This window comes from Gouania willdenowi, chromosome 6 (genome assembly GCF_900634775.1).
Source record: "Gouania willdenowi chromosome 6, fGouWil2.1, whole genome shotgun sequence".
Classification (NCBI taxonomy): Eukaryota; Metazoa; Chordata; class Actinopteri; order Blenniiformes; family Gobiesocidae; genus Gouania; species Gouania willdenowi.
The window spans coordinates 12,124,702-12,141,597 of NC_041049.1; the positions used below are offsets into that span (position 1 = coordinate 12,124,702).

Consider the following 16,896-nt stretch of genomic DNA (forward strand, 5'->3'; position numbering starts at 1 on the left):
TCTACCTCGCCTAAGGTTAAACCTCGCCAATGAGTTGAGCTCGTAGCTGATCTGCGTCCAATGTTCCCGTCACTTTCTGGCCTACCTTCAGGCTTCTTTAGGTCTTTGTTCCTCAGCTCTCTGTACCAGGACCCCTAACAGTAGAGTCTCAGTGCTTTAACACATTGACCCCAGTTAACTCGATAGGAATACATGGGAATGTTTTTGTTGAACAAACAGACTAAGCTTAGCCGCCAAGTTTTGGTCACGGTTCATAGTCGTCATTCACTTAAATTTAGTCGTGGGTGTGCACAGAAATACCACCGACTGAGCTCAGAGTCAAACACCAATACCTTGACCGATATTGGCCATTTTTATATAATTTTTTATATATACATATATGATAGCTCATTGGGCCTGCCAGGAAATTTTAAGTGGTTGATAAAGGAGAAAGAGTTGTAGAAGAAGAAAAAAATAGAGATGATGGAGAGAGGTGGGGGGAGTTTGGGATGATGTGAATAAGCCATTTGTTTGTGCCTCTGTTGTCTTCCCTGGCCTTGCCTGGTGCTTGGTGCCTGACGTCCAGGGTGAACGACCATCACTGCTTTTCTCACATTAGCATTTTCTCTGCTGAGAGAGCAAGAGTGTGAGTTTACATTCTGTTGTTTGCTATCCACGGGCATTATTATGCAGGGACTTGGGAAAACTGACCGAGGAGATCAGGGCCGAGACGTCGACCTGACGTCGCTTAGATCCACCATGCCAGCCGGCGGCGCTCTACAGGTAAGTCTGAGGAAGACTATTTGAAGAGTGTGAATTTGTTATGTATTCTGCGCATTGGGGTCTGTACCACCCAGGGTTGGGGGTATTTGATAATTTGTTAAAATTATGACGTAATTATAATTGAAAAATATGTTGGTGTTGTAATCATAATTGAGTTGTAATTCACTTTGTCAAATGAAAAAGGAAAATAAGTTATTTTCTTTGCTTTATTTGTTTATTTAAGTCCCTTAAAAACTAGCGCAAATGAAAACTTAAACTGGGGTGAATATCCAGTAAGGCATGAAAAATAACAGAAATTGATTTGTTTTTTTTTTAATATTAAAAAAAAAAATTAAATGTTTTTTTTGTTTTGTTTTTGTTGTTATTTTTTGAAAGGGACAGTGCACATTAATGTACAAATGGGATATACTGTTTATCTTAATACCAATATTTTCATGAATAATGAAGTCTAACAAGGAAACCAAAAGATGAGAAACAAATGAGATGATAGATAATATTTTTAGTCTATTTTTCAGCTGATTTAAGACATGAGACAAAACTGACCCGTTATCATCAGAGATGCTAACAGAAAGCTAACATCTTATGGGGTTATTTATTAAAGGCTCAGTAATTGTGATTCATCGAATTTGAACTTGAGTAATTCAGAACGTAAAATTATAATTTCAATTTTAATTGTAATTGGAAAAAAATGCAGGTCACTGGAATCATAATTGAGTTGTAATTGAACACGGGTAATTGAAGACATAATTATAATTGACCCCAACCCTAGTTCCACCACCATCTCTTCCCTAATTCACTGCACCCGTTCCTTTAGCTCAGGCATGTCCAAAGTCCGGCCCGGGGGCCAATTGCGGCCCGTGTTCAAATTTCCACTGGCCCGCAGCCTCTGTCATGAAATCAATAATATGTGGCCCGCCGGCACCATTGACCACAGTAAAAAAAAAATTACAATTTTATATTTCACTGAATAAGACATCTGAATAAGATAATTGTGGGTGTTTACATGTTTTGAATTTACAGTGAGCATTTCATAGTGAATAATATGTAATTTTGCACATGAACCTAGATATATTTAATATTCCAGAAAGTTAATTTTTTTTCCATACATTTTTTCTTCATTTTGTGATCTTCACATATAAAAGGCAGTGATTTTACATAATATAAACTTATTTAGATTTATTTGTGTTCCACATGAATAAATGAGAAGTGTTCCATTTGCAAAACGAAATTCATAAAATAGTTTATTTGCATTTGATGTTAATGGTTCAAAGAATTTCAGGGTGAATGGTTGGCCCCCACACATTTTCGCCTCGCTAAATCTGGCCCTCTTTTTCAAAAAGTTTGGACACCCCTCATTCATCTCCCACTTTTCCACATTCCTGCTCTCCCACTCACTGGCTCTGTCCTGGCTTCACCACATATACCTGTGGTATGTTCTACCTATGTGAGAGATGAGGATCAGAAGGATGCTCTGCTCCTCTATGGCTCGACTGCGTCTCTGCTCTATTCTGAGAGCAAGAATCAATCACAACATCTATCAAATATCAATTAGAGCCTGTGTGTGAGGGCTAAAAGAGTCTTCTCATGCAGCCATGGGTCAAAGGAAAGACTGCTTACTGATGACAACCATAAAAGGTCAGCAGAAGTTCTAAGACCTGATTTGTGGCCATTTATTGGTTTTATATTTGAAGATAATTGGTTCTTTTAAAAGCATTGAAAAAGGTTTTTTTTATTGACTGATAAACACACTCTCTTACCATTTCCCTTTTCCCCTCATTCACACGCACACACACAGGTTCACCACACACGCACCCCAACACACTAAAGCCATCCATCTTATGCTGTTAGAGGTGTAGATGTTCCTTCCTGAAACCAGAGTGCATTTCATTTTCTAGTTTATTTAAGTCTACAGCCTGAAAAAGTGTCATCACACAAGTCATTTTTATCTTTTGATCCCTTGGCTTTAAATCCAAATTGCGCAGTTGGAACTCATGAGATTTTATTCTAGTAATCGAATAAATTGAATTATTTTAACTTCCTTGACCATTGTATGTTTGATGAACTCATTCAGTGCCAGTCATTTTAAGAATTTCTACCCCCTCTCAGTGCCAGCCGTTTTTTGAGCATTTTGACTGATTTTAAGACCCACAGAATATTTTGTACTATGACAGATTCTGAAAGAGTAAAGTCTCTAATTTCATCAGAATTATTTTTTTTTGTTTCTAGCTTGTTTTGTTCTTCCGTAATCAGCAGTTTAATAGAGGCAAGTTTCACACAAATTGCCAGTTTGTGTCAAAAAGCTCAGAAAATTGGCTTTTTCTGAAAAAATCTATAAGTGACTTTGAAGCAATTTTTTTTCTTTTTTTTTTTTTTGCTTGAGGTACACCTCAACATTAGTTTCCTTCTATAAAACTACAAAAACAACACAGAGACTGACTTTTCATGGCAAAATTATTATCATTTTGTTATCTGGGTCAGAGTTGACTGGATTTCTTACTGTATTTTGGCTGCCCTCCAAGTCTCTCCCCCGTCATTCTCCACACACGTAACTTCCTTTTCCTCCCAACATGCAGAGATGACCGTTTGGCCCGGTTAGTTGATTGTTTTATCTCACGATTGCAACATTATCAATAATCCACTCAGGTCCACACACGTTTTGTGTTAGTATGTGGTGCTGTGAGTTGCTGGATACTTCACAATATCACTCCGTAGCGCCATAATCTCCCTCCTTCCCTGCTTCTCCCTCCTTAGCTAATGGTAGCATCAGTGGCTAATCTCTCATCCAAAGGTGCGCTGCTGCCACCTTCAGGGCACAGTTGGTCACTACATCATACTACAGAATAGATACTGATGAGGGACCTCCTCCAGGGTGTATTCTAGTAATCTCTGTGAAAAAACGTAAATGACGTAATATTACGTCAATGGCACTGAGCGTATGGATTTGAAACGACGTAATACTACGTCAATCGCACTGAATGTGGATTGGCTGTTGTAGTCATGGTTATGTCATGGCTTTAGCTATAGCGCCCTTTAGCTAACATTAGCTAATTGGGCTTGATGCATGTTTTGAATTTCAATTGTCTTGATATCAATGAGACTGTGTGGTGACTAAAGAGAAGATAGATGTGTTCACTTTGTCACAGATATGCTAGCACACCTGCAACAATTTTAGCTAGCTAACACAGTAATGACAGTGACTATTAGGGCTATGGTTAATCATCAATGCATGTATGAAGTTAGGTAACTTCACTGGAATACTTTTGCACTTCTTTACTTTGGTTTGTAGAAACAATTCTGAAGAGACAAACATGGTGACAGTAGTAGTGATAGTGATAGAATACCAGTATTTCATTAGATAGAGACTAAAAATATAATTGATTTAAATGTGTGAGAGCCACACTGCCCTTAGAAAACGTAAACCTACCCATCCCTCATTGAACTAATGAAGGATATACTTTGTACCGCATTCCTGTAAAAATCAAGAAAAACTTTTGAAATTTCAATATCAAAATTTCCCTTCGAAAGTGTCACCGTAACAAATGAAATTATCAGACATTCGTCAATATTTTATATTAAATATTAAAGTGTAGACGTTTTCCAAACTTGGCATATGTGTGTACCCGTAGTTCATTATTTGAAGGTGATGTTAGTTGAGAATCACTGTTTTATAAGTTATTAAGTACATTTGTTTTGTTTTTCAAGATAAACAGATCTTAGATGTTGAGATGTAGCAGGTTATAGAGTTATATTATAGATATTGTATACCAAGTTATTGGCTTCAAATTGGAATTTATAAATCTCAAGCTTGATAAGAAATGATATCCTGGATACCAATGCTAAACCCCCACTTTGGGTCAGTGTTATTTTGCTGCCTTTATATTGACAGAGAAAACAATACTAGTCAACAGAAAGGGCTTTTATTGTGAAGCCTAACACTGCAGCTCCCACCACACACATAGATGACCATTTGGTGATTGGAGAGTCAAGCTGTTTTTGTTTTTCTTTTAAAGGAATTAAGTTAACCCAGGCTTAACCCAATGAGACGTCAGCTGGATTCTTTGAGCCACAGTGAAAAGAGTCACACAGAACTCATAATAAACACCATTTGATTTGTTTTGGTAGACTTTGTTAGCTCCATCAGTTAATGGCATTTTCTGAGAGAGAAAAGCAAATTTATGAGGTTTTCATGCAGCCCCTTAGTGAACATGCCACTGATGGATTTATTCCTGTGGTGTGAGAGCATTGTAAATCAGAGTCACCATCTATGGAGAGGGCCCGACGACAGGGTGTGGAGCGCTGGTTCAGAATTGGGAGGAATGGCACGGCCCTTCTAGGCATGACAGTCATGTTTCAAAGGCAGAAGAAAACCACAGCCTGAGAAGAGGAGTATTTAGTGGTGGTTTACAGGATAAAATGACTTTACTTAATCGTCTCCACATTAAAATAAATACACCAAATTACCCCTTCAAGTGATGAGTAAACAATGAGATTATTTTTGGTGATTGAAGGATTGGGTTTGAAATTTCTAGCTTGTTTTAAAAAACGATTTTGCAAGAAAAAAATACTTTTCTGTAGCTGTAAATTAAGATATTTATATTTATTGAAATAGTTTGATGTCCTTCATGCCTTTTAAATTACAAAATATAGGTTTGTGGGCCTTTTAGAAGCTTTTTAACAATGTTTATACAGGTAATTTGGTGTAACACTATAATCACAGTTATGTCTTTCATTTTAGGAGTATATTTTTTAGCCTCAGTGTGGCTTGTCATGCAGCGTTTGATTCAAACAGTACCAGAGTGTATGCTACCATATACCGTAGCTCTATATTTATCTCAGACCTACGTCAAACCCCTTTTAGCAAATTATTAAATTAGAGACCCGAGCTTTCATAAATTCTACCAATTATATTTCAGTGGCGTGTAAATTCCCCTCTGAGTATGAGCAAGCCGATACTGGCCAGAATTGGCAGAAGGGGAGAAAATCATGTCATCCACTATGAATAAAATGATGACGTTTGAAAAATCTGCAGTTTTTATAAGGTAACACAGGTTACCATGGTTTAAAAGCAAGTGTTTACAAATTATTTTATATATTTGCTGTTGTCTATAAGCTATGACCATCCCTCTCATCCCCTCATGACTTCTCTCACCCCTAAAAATACCCCATAGCGCTGCGCGTGTGCGTGCACACGCTGATTTGTAACCTCCTCTTGCCCTCTACGCGGCAAATGCAACATTCTGCGTGTTGGTGTGAAGTACGAGAAAGTGTGTGTGTTTGGGAAGGGGGTGGAGGGGGATTCTGGGAACACCAAGCTGACACTTATCTGAGCCTCATCTTTACATGACATGAAATGTTTCAAATTAAAGTTATGTAATCACGGTTGTTGGGTAACGGTCGGTTAGCCTATATGTCTGCTATCTTGTTTCTTTACACATGCAGTTTGTTTTAAGTGAAATAGAACTTATGACTAGTAGAGGTGTGCCAATGAAGAAAAAACAGTACTGATACCAATGTTGGGATCGGTATTGAATGATACCAGTGTAAAACGATCAATCCTTTAATTTGATTTTGGTTGGTTGTTTGGTTGGTTTTGGTTGGTTAGTTGGTTTTGGTTTGTTTTGATTGATTAGTTGGTTTTGGTTGGTTGGTTTTTGTTGGTTTGTTGGTTTTGGTTGGTTGGTTTTTGTTGGTTAGTTAGTCAGTCAGTCAGTCAGTCAGTCAGTCAGTCAGTCAGTCAGTCAGTCAGTCAGTCAGTTAGTTAGTTAGTTAGTTAGTTAGTTAGTTGGTTTTGGTTTGTTTTGATTGATTAGTTGGTTTTGGTTGGTTGGTTTTTGTTGGTTAGTTGGTTTTGGTTGGTTGGTTTTTGTTGGTTAGTTAGTTAGTTAGTTAGTTAGTTAGTTAGTTAGTTAGTTAGTTAGTTAGTTAGTTAGTTAGTTAGTTAGTTAGTTAGTTAGTTAGTTAGTTGGTTTTGGTTTGTTTTGATTGATTAGTTGGTTTTGGTTGGTTGGTTTTTTTGGTTAGTTGGTTTTGGTTGGTTGGTTTTGGTTGGTTGGTTTTTGTTAGTTAGTTAGTTAGTTAGTTAGTTAGTTAGTTAGTTAGTTAGTTAGTTAGTTAGTTAGTTAGTTAGTTAGTTAGTTAGTTGGTTTTGTTGGTTGGTTGGTTGGTTGGGTATTTGGTTTTGGTTGGTTATTTGGTTTTGATTCGTTGGTTGGTTGGTTGGTTGGTTGGTTGGTTGGTTGGTTGGTTGGTTGGCTGGTTGGTTGGTTGGTTGGTTGGTTGGCTGGTTGGTTGGTTGGTTGATTGGTTGGTTGGTTGGTTGGTTGGTTGGTTGGTTGGTTCGTTGGTTGGCTGGTTGGTTGGTTGGTTGGTTGGTTGGTTGGTTGGTTGGTTGGTTGGTTGGTTGGTTGGTTGGTTGGTTGGTTGGTTGGTTGGTTGGTTGGTTGGTTGGTTGGTTGGTTGGTTGGTTGGTTTTTTTGGTTGGTTATTTGGTTGATTAGTTTTTGTTGGTTGGTTGGTTGGTTGGTTGGTTGGTTGGTTGGTTGGTTGGTTAGTTTTGGTTGATTTGTTGGTTTTGGTTGGTTGGTGGTTGGTTGGTTGGTTGGTTGGTTGGTTTTTTTGGTTTTTCTTTTGGTTGGTTGATTAGTTTTAGTTGGTTATTTGGTTTTGGTTGGTTGGTTGGTTGGTTGGTTGGTTGGTTGGTTGGTTGGTTGGTTGGTTGGTTGGTTGGTTTTGGTTGGTTTTGGTTGGTTATTTGTTTTTGGTTTTAGTTTTGGTTGGTTGGTAGGTTGGTTGGTTTTTTTGGTTGGTTATTTGGTTGATTAGTTGGTTTTGGTTGGTTGGTTGGTTGGTTGGTTTTTTTGGTTTTTCTTTTGGTTGGTTGATTAGTTTTGGTTGGTTGGTTGGTTGGTTTCAACAAAGACATGTGTCTGTGACTGTGTGAGTGCTGCTGTTTAAGCTGTATAAAAGGCTGTAAGATGCAGTGAAAATTCTATAAATTCATAGAAGCATATGAAAAATCTTGAACAGATACAGAAAAGGAAAGAGGAGGAGATGAGTTTTCCTGTCCCGACAGACACAGACCCAGAAAATCCAGTTTGATAAGTGTCATCTTCATATTTATTATTATTATTATTGTGTTTCTGGTTTATTTCAGTTTTTCGCACCCTCTACCAAGTCACATTCCTTATATTGTTATAAACTCTAGTCTACCCATAAAACTATTCTGATTTTGATTGTTCTGTTATTATGGAAAAAGGGTCGCAAAGCAAAACACTTTAATGTCCTTCCTTGTGCATTTTAAAGGTAAAGTTTATTTTCAGTGGCAACACTTCAACAGAACAATCCAAGCCTTGTGGCGCCTCACCAGCTTTTATTGAAGCTTTAAAACCACCCTGTATATAAACTGTATAAATTTGGCTGATATATACATCTATACTGTGTGTATATATATATATATATATACATATACATTTTAGAATACTGTGCAGTTTCCACACCTTTCATTACAAGACCTTTGCTAAACTTTTCTTCCCTGATGGGAATGCCCTTTTTTCCAAGCTTAGATTTATATCACTTGTCAGAGTCTCTGACCCTGGACTTTTCTTTAACCGCAAATCTTTCTCTCCGTCTTGTACTGTGAACAAGCCTGTGGGACCTTAGGAAGTTAGGCTGGGATCACATCAGCTGTTTGATTTCTTAATTTTTGTATTTTATACAATTTGAATGCATAATGTTAAGGCTGCATTATCCCTATCCACATCCCACTGAAATGTCCCTTTTTTAATGAAATGAACTACACATTCTACTCATTTTTCCTTCATCAAACCTCTCCCTTTCCAGGGGGATTCTGTGTTTTCTTTTCATTTTGTAGTGGGAAATGACAGCAAACTGCCTTTGAATGTAAAACAGCTTTAAAGCAGTTGTATCCGTATTTGTATGCGTATCAGAAACTGAAAAAATACTTTTTTTTTTCATAATGTTTAAAGAATCTGTGTGTGCAAATAAAAGCCAAGATGAGCAATGCCAGATGAAGCCTGAGATCCCACCAGATACAAACAATTAAAGGATCTTACTCGCATGTCCCCGTCCCTCTTTCTTGTTTTCTTTCATAAACCCACAATTATATCATCATGGTCAAGCTCAGCAAACATATGACTGTTTTTTTACCTTAAAAAGAAAAAGAAAAAAAAGAATTAAATATATAGACAGTCTTGAGATTCGCGCCAACCACAATGTATGCTTCATTTTTGTGGCAGTACCATACATGTACACGCTTGTATGGATCTTGTTGGGTTCTTCCTTTTTTATTATGGACTTTATATTTTGTTCAGTGCTTTGAGATGACTTTGTTGTATTGTGCGCTATATAAATAAAGTTGAATTGAATTTAATTGAATTCACCATTGTGAAGAGGTATTGTGCAACAAAAGAAGAACCAACCTAAAGTCTCAAAAGTTTGGGACCATTTCACAAAAAACTACAAATGAATTCATATACATTTTGTACAGTCACTGTGTTTTATGGCACTTAAAATATTTGTATATTTTGTACTTTATATTAAGAATTGTATTTTTTTGAATGATTTTGGGAAAACTGTAATGAAAACTTTTGACTACTGGGGCAAACGCCGCGTAGGTCACGGCGAACTAATTTATCACCAAATTTTTTCGAAAATAAATTAGGTCCTTTAAGGGAAGCTCAGAGTCAAAGGTTTGTGGTTACAGTTTTTATGACTTAAAATATGATTACTTATCTGCTATGGCCAATATATGATTAAAAAATATAGTAATAATGTAATGAGACAAAACATGCATGGATAAAGTTCTTTACTGACTTTCCCAAACTTTGCTGAACTTGTTCTGCCATATTTTTTCTTCTTCACATCACATCACATCAGATCACGAGAGCCACACTGCCCCCGAAGGTTACTAGTGGTACTGTGTTGTTTGGTCTGTATGTGTAAGCTTTTCGAATATTTGCAGCAATACTCACAAATAAATGAAAATTACGGACAGATCTGTCGATTTTTTTATGTTCAAGGTTGAGCTAAAAATGGTTCTGAACACGCAATCTTTTTGGCCTTTAGCGTATTGTTATACAGGTAGTAAATTACAGCAGCTTTCAGGTCAATACACTTGTGTCACACTTTTATTCTTCCTCCTCTTGTTCCATTTGTGCTCACCAATAAAGAACAGGAAACCCCCTCTCGAAGTCCACACACGCACACACACACACACACACACACACACACATCTTGAAAGCAGTCCAGAGTCAGACTAATAAATCCAATTTAACTCCATGTGAGTGTTTTCTCAGCGTGCACACCCTTCTCATGTAGCAGTTCAAGGTTTTTCATAAAGAAGGATTTATTTCACAGGAATCTTGAGTTTGCTTATCGGCTGCAAATATAATCCAGCTTCGTTTCACCGCTGCAGTGTTATGAGTCACCAAACACTGAAAGCCCAGGTCCAGTCAGCCTCGCTTGGACTGCAGCCATAGGCATGTTCAATCCAGGCGTGTGGAAAAACAGTCATAATAAAACTTATCTGTATACATGTACAGTGTCTGTTACAGACACACAACACTGAAGAGGCTACATGTGGTTAGAAATGTGATGCATGAAAGTCTGTGTTTACTGAGACTGATACAAACCCTCTCCTCTCACTGTTGGGGGGGTTAAGGGGGAGTGAAGTGAGTGTAATCAGGGATAAAACAAAGTTAATTTTACGTCATTTAGGCAAATAAAACCTTCTGCAGGAGGCCTTTCTGTGTGAATATCTACGCTAATTGAGGAGTGACCTAAATATAACTAAAACACATCCCTCTTTATTTATTATCTCCCTTTAGTTCAGTATTAGCAGAGGGGGACACTAAGTATGACAAAGTATGTGTGTGGAGGAAAGAAAACAGCCATTAGAATAACCAGTGGAAATGGATAATGTGTATGGCAAAAAGTGTGCGTGTGCAAGTGTGTAAGAATGTGTGCATTCATGTCAGGTGTTTACACAAGGATTAAGGGCCCCAGTGCAGCAAAACTTAGTGTATGTGGTCTAAGTAAGTTAAAAGTGAAAACTGTGGGGAAAATAGGAAGTAATATATTACCATGTATGGTATATAGTGTTATGAATTCAATAATTGGCAAGACGACAAAGTTAGTTCCTTGATGAGAAATTAAATCAATATTTCTTATTTTCTATTAAGACTTCTTTATCTACAGTTAAATATCAGTGTTGCCAAAGTTACCCTGGAAAAGTAATCCAACTACTGATTACTGCTTTTAAAAAGTAACTTAGTTACTTTACTGATTATCTTATTCTAAAAGTAACTAACTTAGAGTACAAGTAGCATTCTGCAGCAGCTGAGAACACCCCGTCTAAATAAAAATAAGTACAGATTTTGCTAATGCTCACTTTTTACTGGAAGTGCATTTTTAACAGTAACATGAACAGTGTATCTCCTATTACCTTATAATAAATAAAGTAAATACAGTCTGTCATGACTTCACTTAACATACCTTTTAAAAAATAAAATAAAAACAGTCTTTTTTGAATTGTCATTTAACATGTGAGTTTTCCTCATGTTGAAAACATGACTTGTCGCATACGGGAGAAAAATGACAAATATCTAAATCACAGTGATTTGGATAAATAACTTAAATATGATTACTGGCTTGGAAATAGTAATGCGTTACTTGTTACTAAAAACAAGTTCGGATGAACTACTGCCGCTCCCCCAGAACGCCCCCGGGCTGAATAGCAAGTATCGTGTAAAAAAATGTGGCTATCACATACGGAGTAATGGGCCCTCATATATTGGTATGTGTCAATGATCACCACCAACTGTCGCAATATTTGACTCACAAAAAATTGAGAAAACGACTTTAATGGAAATTGTCGAAAATGGGAAGTGGGCCCCTAACGGAAATGTGCGAGGCATAGTCGTAATCTACGTTGAATTACCTTTGAAACGATACATCACACGACTATGTTCCCATAAATTTGGAAATTACCGGAAATGGGGGGTGGGCTCCCGGGCCCCATTTAAAATTAAAAAAAGGGCTTTGAGCGTCTCATTATGTTCATTCATAGAGTATTCATACCAAACTGCATTCCGATCTAACGAGAACTAACGGAGGAGTAGTCAGTTGGAAAATTGGGCCCCCAGGGTTCCCCCACAACATTTATATATTGGTGTGTGCCAATGATTTGGTATCACCAACCGCCGTAATATTTGACTGGCAAATAAATGAGAAATCGACTTCCGTTTTTGTTTTCTTTTCATGCCCCTAAGGGCCCCCCTGGGCCCCATATCAAAAATCAAGTGTCAATGCGTACACATCCATAGATTATACCTATCAAATTTCAGCCAAATCCGTTCACTAATTACAGAGGAGTAGCGATTTTAACTAGTGTACACAACAACAACAAGAAGAAGAACAACAACAACAAAGTGAGTGGTGTTATGAGTCCGGTAGCCTGGCCTAAAAAGTTGTAATATTAGAGAAAGGCAGCTGTCAGTAAACCTCAGGGCAGCTGTGGCTACTATGTAGCTTACCACCACTGGTATGATTGGTGTGAATGAATAATGGTTTCTGTGAAGCGCTTTGAGTCTCCTTGAAAAAAACGCTATATAAATCCAATCATTATAAAGGTGTTACAAAGGAACTAAATTACTGGCATCTATGGTTATATATGGCTTTTGTCACATTTTGGTGTGTTAGTGGATAGGCTTAACCCAGGTCTAGAGAGAAGCAGCAGGCTGGAGTAGTGCTCATAAGACCAGTTCATTTCATGATGCAGAAAGTCAAAGTAACAAATAAACATGCCACGAGGAGAATAAAACCTAAGTGGGAGTAAAAACACAAGCAGGAATACCTGAAAACAAAAGCACAAGCATGAACAAAAATAAAAGCCCAACTAGAAACCAAAAAGTGACACAGATAGAAAATAAACAAGGACTTACTGAACATGAGCTAATCCACACAGGCTGCAAAAACACACTCAAATATTATGACAGCTATCATTGATTTCATTGTTCAGCATAGGCTTTGCTTCATTATTACAGCCATTGTGACAGTAGTGACTGTCACATTTCTGTTTATGTTGAGGTTATGTGTGAGTTTGAGTGAGTGTTGAACACAGAGTGTGGGAGATTGGCTGAAGCCCCGTCTTACCTCATCTCGTCTGTGGCTGATGCCTGCACGGTGCCTTGGAGATGATGGCAGGACTGTTGATGTCAACACAATGAGATCATACAAACCAGGAATCAATGGTTCTTTGTTAATACTATAGTTGTTCTCTAAGGCAAAGACAAGACATTTCTTGTTTTTATCAGGGGTTGCTTGGTGGCATTTTATGGGGTGCCGATTGTAAAGTTGTGCATGGTAAAATAAACAGCAACTTTTCGCAACATGTTTTTTTTTTTTTTTTTGTTAATGATACTTTTGACCAGATTTACAGCAGCAATATTTGGGATTTTTTTCTTGTAAAAATTATACATACAATTAAACAGATTTAACATTTAGATTTAGATTTAACATTTAACATTTAGATTTAACATTTAACATTTAAGATTTACATTTAACATTTAGATTTAACATTCAGATTTAGCATTTAGATTAATCATTTATATTTAAATGTAAGATTCAGATTTAATATTTAACATTTAGATGTAGTATTTAGATTTAAAATTGAAGTTATATTTTTACGAGAAAAGTAAATATCACAAATTTCACAAATATTGCTGTAAATCTGGTCAAAAGTAACATAAAACGTTAATTATACATATAATTATACAGGTTGAACATTTAGATTTAACATTTAGATTTATCATTTAGATTTCAAATTTAAGAATTGCATTTACATTTAACATCTAGATTCAACATTTAGCATTTAGATTTAACATTTAGATTTAGATGTAACATTTAATATTTAACATTCAGATTTAGATTTATTATTTAGATTTAACATTGACGTTGTATTTTTATGAGAAAAGTGAATAACACAAATTTCACAAATATTGCTGTAAATCTGGTCATATCTGCACTCTCACTGTAAATATTGTAAATACTTGTTGTGTTGTTGTCCTATCTTTATAAATTGTGTATTCTACATTGTTGTGTTTTTGTGTTTGTAAATGTTTGGAGAGGAGAGAATAGTAATTCAGTATCTCTACATGTCTTGTACATGTAGGTGATTCGACAAAAAAGCTGACTTTGATTTTGACTTTGAAAATTAACATAAAAAATTCATATACATTTTTAAATGTTGTTTGTTGCTAATTGTTGTTAAAAGTTGCTGTTTATTTTAGCATGGGCAACTTTACAATTGCTGGCCCAGAGCTTTTTGCCTCACAGGAAGGTGTTAAAGCAACTTATTGATGAAATTATGACCACTGTCTTGTAAAGTGATGAATGTGATTTATCCATTTCTCATAACACCCGTGGATTGATTCACTACAAAAGGAAACAATACATCAAGTGGCCATCCTTGCTGTAAAATGAGAAAGCGTAAAGGTTTTTATTATGATGTGTTGACAAGCGGGTTACATCATTCCTGCTAATGTTACATTGACATTTACGATCTGTCCTAGCTTTGTTGTTAACTATTAGCATTCCCTCATGGAAACGGCCTTGTACTGCAGGGTAATGTTGTCGACCAAAGGCCAAAAGGGGTTTGTGGCACACCATAGAGGATTAGCCTCTAAATCACCTAAATCTCAATCCAACAGAGCATCAGCAGGATGTGCTGAACAAACATGTCAGGCAAGCCTCAGAAGTCAAAGGATCTGCTGCTAAAGTCTTGGTGCCAGGAAGAGCTTCTACAGAGTCCTCAAAAGTCTTTGGAAACCTTTTACTGGCCTTTGTTATGGACAGTATGTGGTTAAAAAGATAAATTTAAAAAATCCTGACAATAAAATATATATGTCATCAATCCATAACATTATAGCAACATATAAAGAGGAGTAAATCTTTTCAAAAATGTAATTATTTAGGAAAAAAGTTAACAAAACAACAGTCAGAATATTCTAAACGTTCATCAATCAAAAATAATGAGTTAATAGAAAACAATACAAACTCAATACTGTCTACTATATACTATACTGTATGTATAGTTAAGATGATTAAGATGATGACCGTTCCCACTGAAGTATACGTCCAAGTTTCCCAAGATTTCAAACCTACAACAGCAAAACCTGAAAGTTCTGAAAGCATTTTAAGCTACTGTATATATCAAATGGTGAATGAGGTGGCCTTTTGTTTACAGCTCCACTAAGACTTATTTCCACATTACAGGAATTATAAATTGCGATCTTTTGCTGTCTTTTTTTGTGTAATAATGCCGAACTGCCGATATGCTAAGCTAACCGTGCTCCGGGTGTTGTTGCTGTTAGGTGTGTAGCAGACACATGCGCAGCCAGTGCGCACATGCATATGACCTGGTGGGCGGGCCTGTCAGTCTCCTCACAGCAGAAGAGGACAGTGGCTGACTTTAACATAGACTTTAAGACCTTTGCAGAGATGGAAAAGATCGGTTTCATTTGCAAGTATCGGCCGATCGCGGATCCCCCAAAATAATCGGCACCGCGGCGCATACAAAATTATTACTGATACCTTTTTTTTGTTTTACTTTAATAAACGCACTGCTAAACTCTGCTACCGGGCAAGAGCGCGGAGGGTCACCCGGTGCGTAACGCGGGTAATGGTAAAACCTGGTGTCAAGGACTGAGTTTACCTCCTTCCTGAGATTATAACCCTAACCCTAACATCTAACCTAATCCAATAAACAAAAAAAACATGCGTCCGTTCACTTTGAAAACAAAAATAAACAAAAACAATTTTTTTTTTTTAGCAAAAATTAATTTTCCGGTAGTACGCTTGCGTGTGCATATTAGCGCATATACAAACTCAGTACATGACACCGGAATTCCGCTGGAATTTCAGAGTGATTTCTGAGGGTATAAATATGCATATAAACACATGTTACTGGTATATTATGGAAACAGAACATTTTACTGTTGCAAATCTATAACATATTACTGGTGTTTTGGGAACAGGACACACATGGTTGGACATTAGATAACAGAAAAATATGGAGATGGGACATTGTGCTGCTGCTAATGTATAAATAATATGTATATATATAGTTATATCTATATGGTGTTTCCATGTTCTGGGACACATACTTATAAACTTTGTAGGAATAAAAAACAAAGTGTCTTGGAGAGCAAAGTGTAGTGTATTGATTTACAGAACATCACAAACACAAGCCCAAATAAATGAAATGTCTGAAAGAAAGGGTGATACTTCGCCAAACAAGCCAAACGAGCCAAACAAAAATCAATAAGCCAGAAATAAAGTGTAAGCCTTTACAAAATCTAACATGAACCAGAAAAACAAAACAACATTTAAACATTGGGAGTACAAGGATGGGAATTTTATGACAACAAGACTGCAAAATATTGCAACTATTTTTTATCTAATACTAGTTTTCTTCTTAGGTTGTGTCGTGTTTGTGCACATGTGGCATTAACAATTTTGAGTATGTGAAGTGCCTGGGAGTCCTGCACAACTATAATGAATCAGTCGAAAATCACTCGGAATTCCACGTGTGTCCTGTTCACAAAATACCAGTAATATGTTATACATTTGCAGCAGTAAAATGTCCCACTGCCATAGTTTTTGGTTCATATGGGTTAATATACCAGTAATAGAACCGTAACGGTGACATCCGAGACACTTGGCCTAGTAACTCGCCCCCCATTTTGAGAGGAAGCCAACACACTCGACTCTGGTGAAGAAAACCCCATGTTTTACGAATATAGACTAGGATTAGACTGAAGTATGAAAAGAAGCTGTCCTTGCTCAGTTTGGAGTGTTGTCCAGAACAAATTCCTTACGGTTTGTGGAAAGACAACCCAACTGGGTGGCCTGATCTGGAGTGGCCGGCTATTTACGAGTACCTGGTCGAGACTCCTGGTGTGTTCACAAAAGAGAAAATGCAAACGTACAAAAGTATTGAGGCATACATCTTTTTTTGTGAGGTACGACTAAAACCTTTTTTTTTTTTTAACTCATTCACTGCCATTGAGGCATATATAAGTCATTTCAAATGGAGTTCCGTCGGTGTTGACTGTT

At 36.8% G+C, this 16,896-nt stretch overlaps 1 protein-coding gene across 5 annotated transcripts in view; it reads left to right on the forward strand.

Moving 5' to 3' along the window:
* Positions 1–540: 540 nt before the first annotated feature.
* Positions 541–16,896, forward strand: part of LOC114464335 (ninjurin-2-like) — a 49,489-nt gene continuing 33,133 nt past the window's right edge. For all 5 annotated transcript variants that reach the window (XM_028448401.1, XM_028448400.1, XM_028448398.1 and 2 more), the window contains exon 1: positions 541–762. In XM_028448401.1, coding sequence (XP_028304202.1) covers positions 667–762 — 96 coding nt within the window. In that variant the 5' untranslated portion in view covers positions 541–666. The remainder of the gene's footprint in view (positions 763–16,896) is intronic.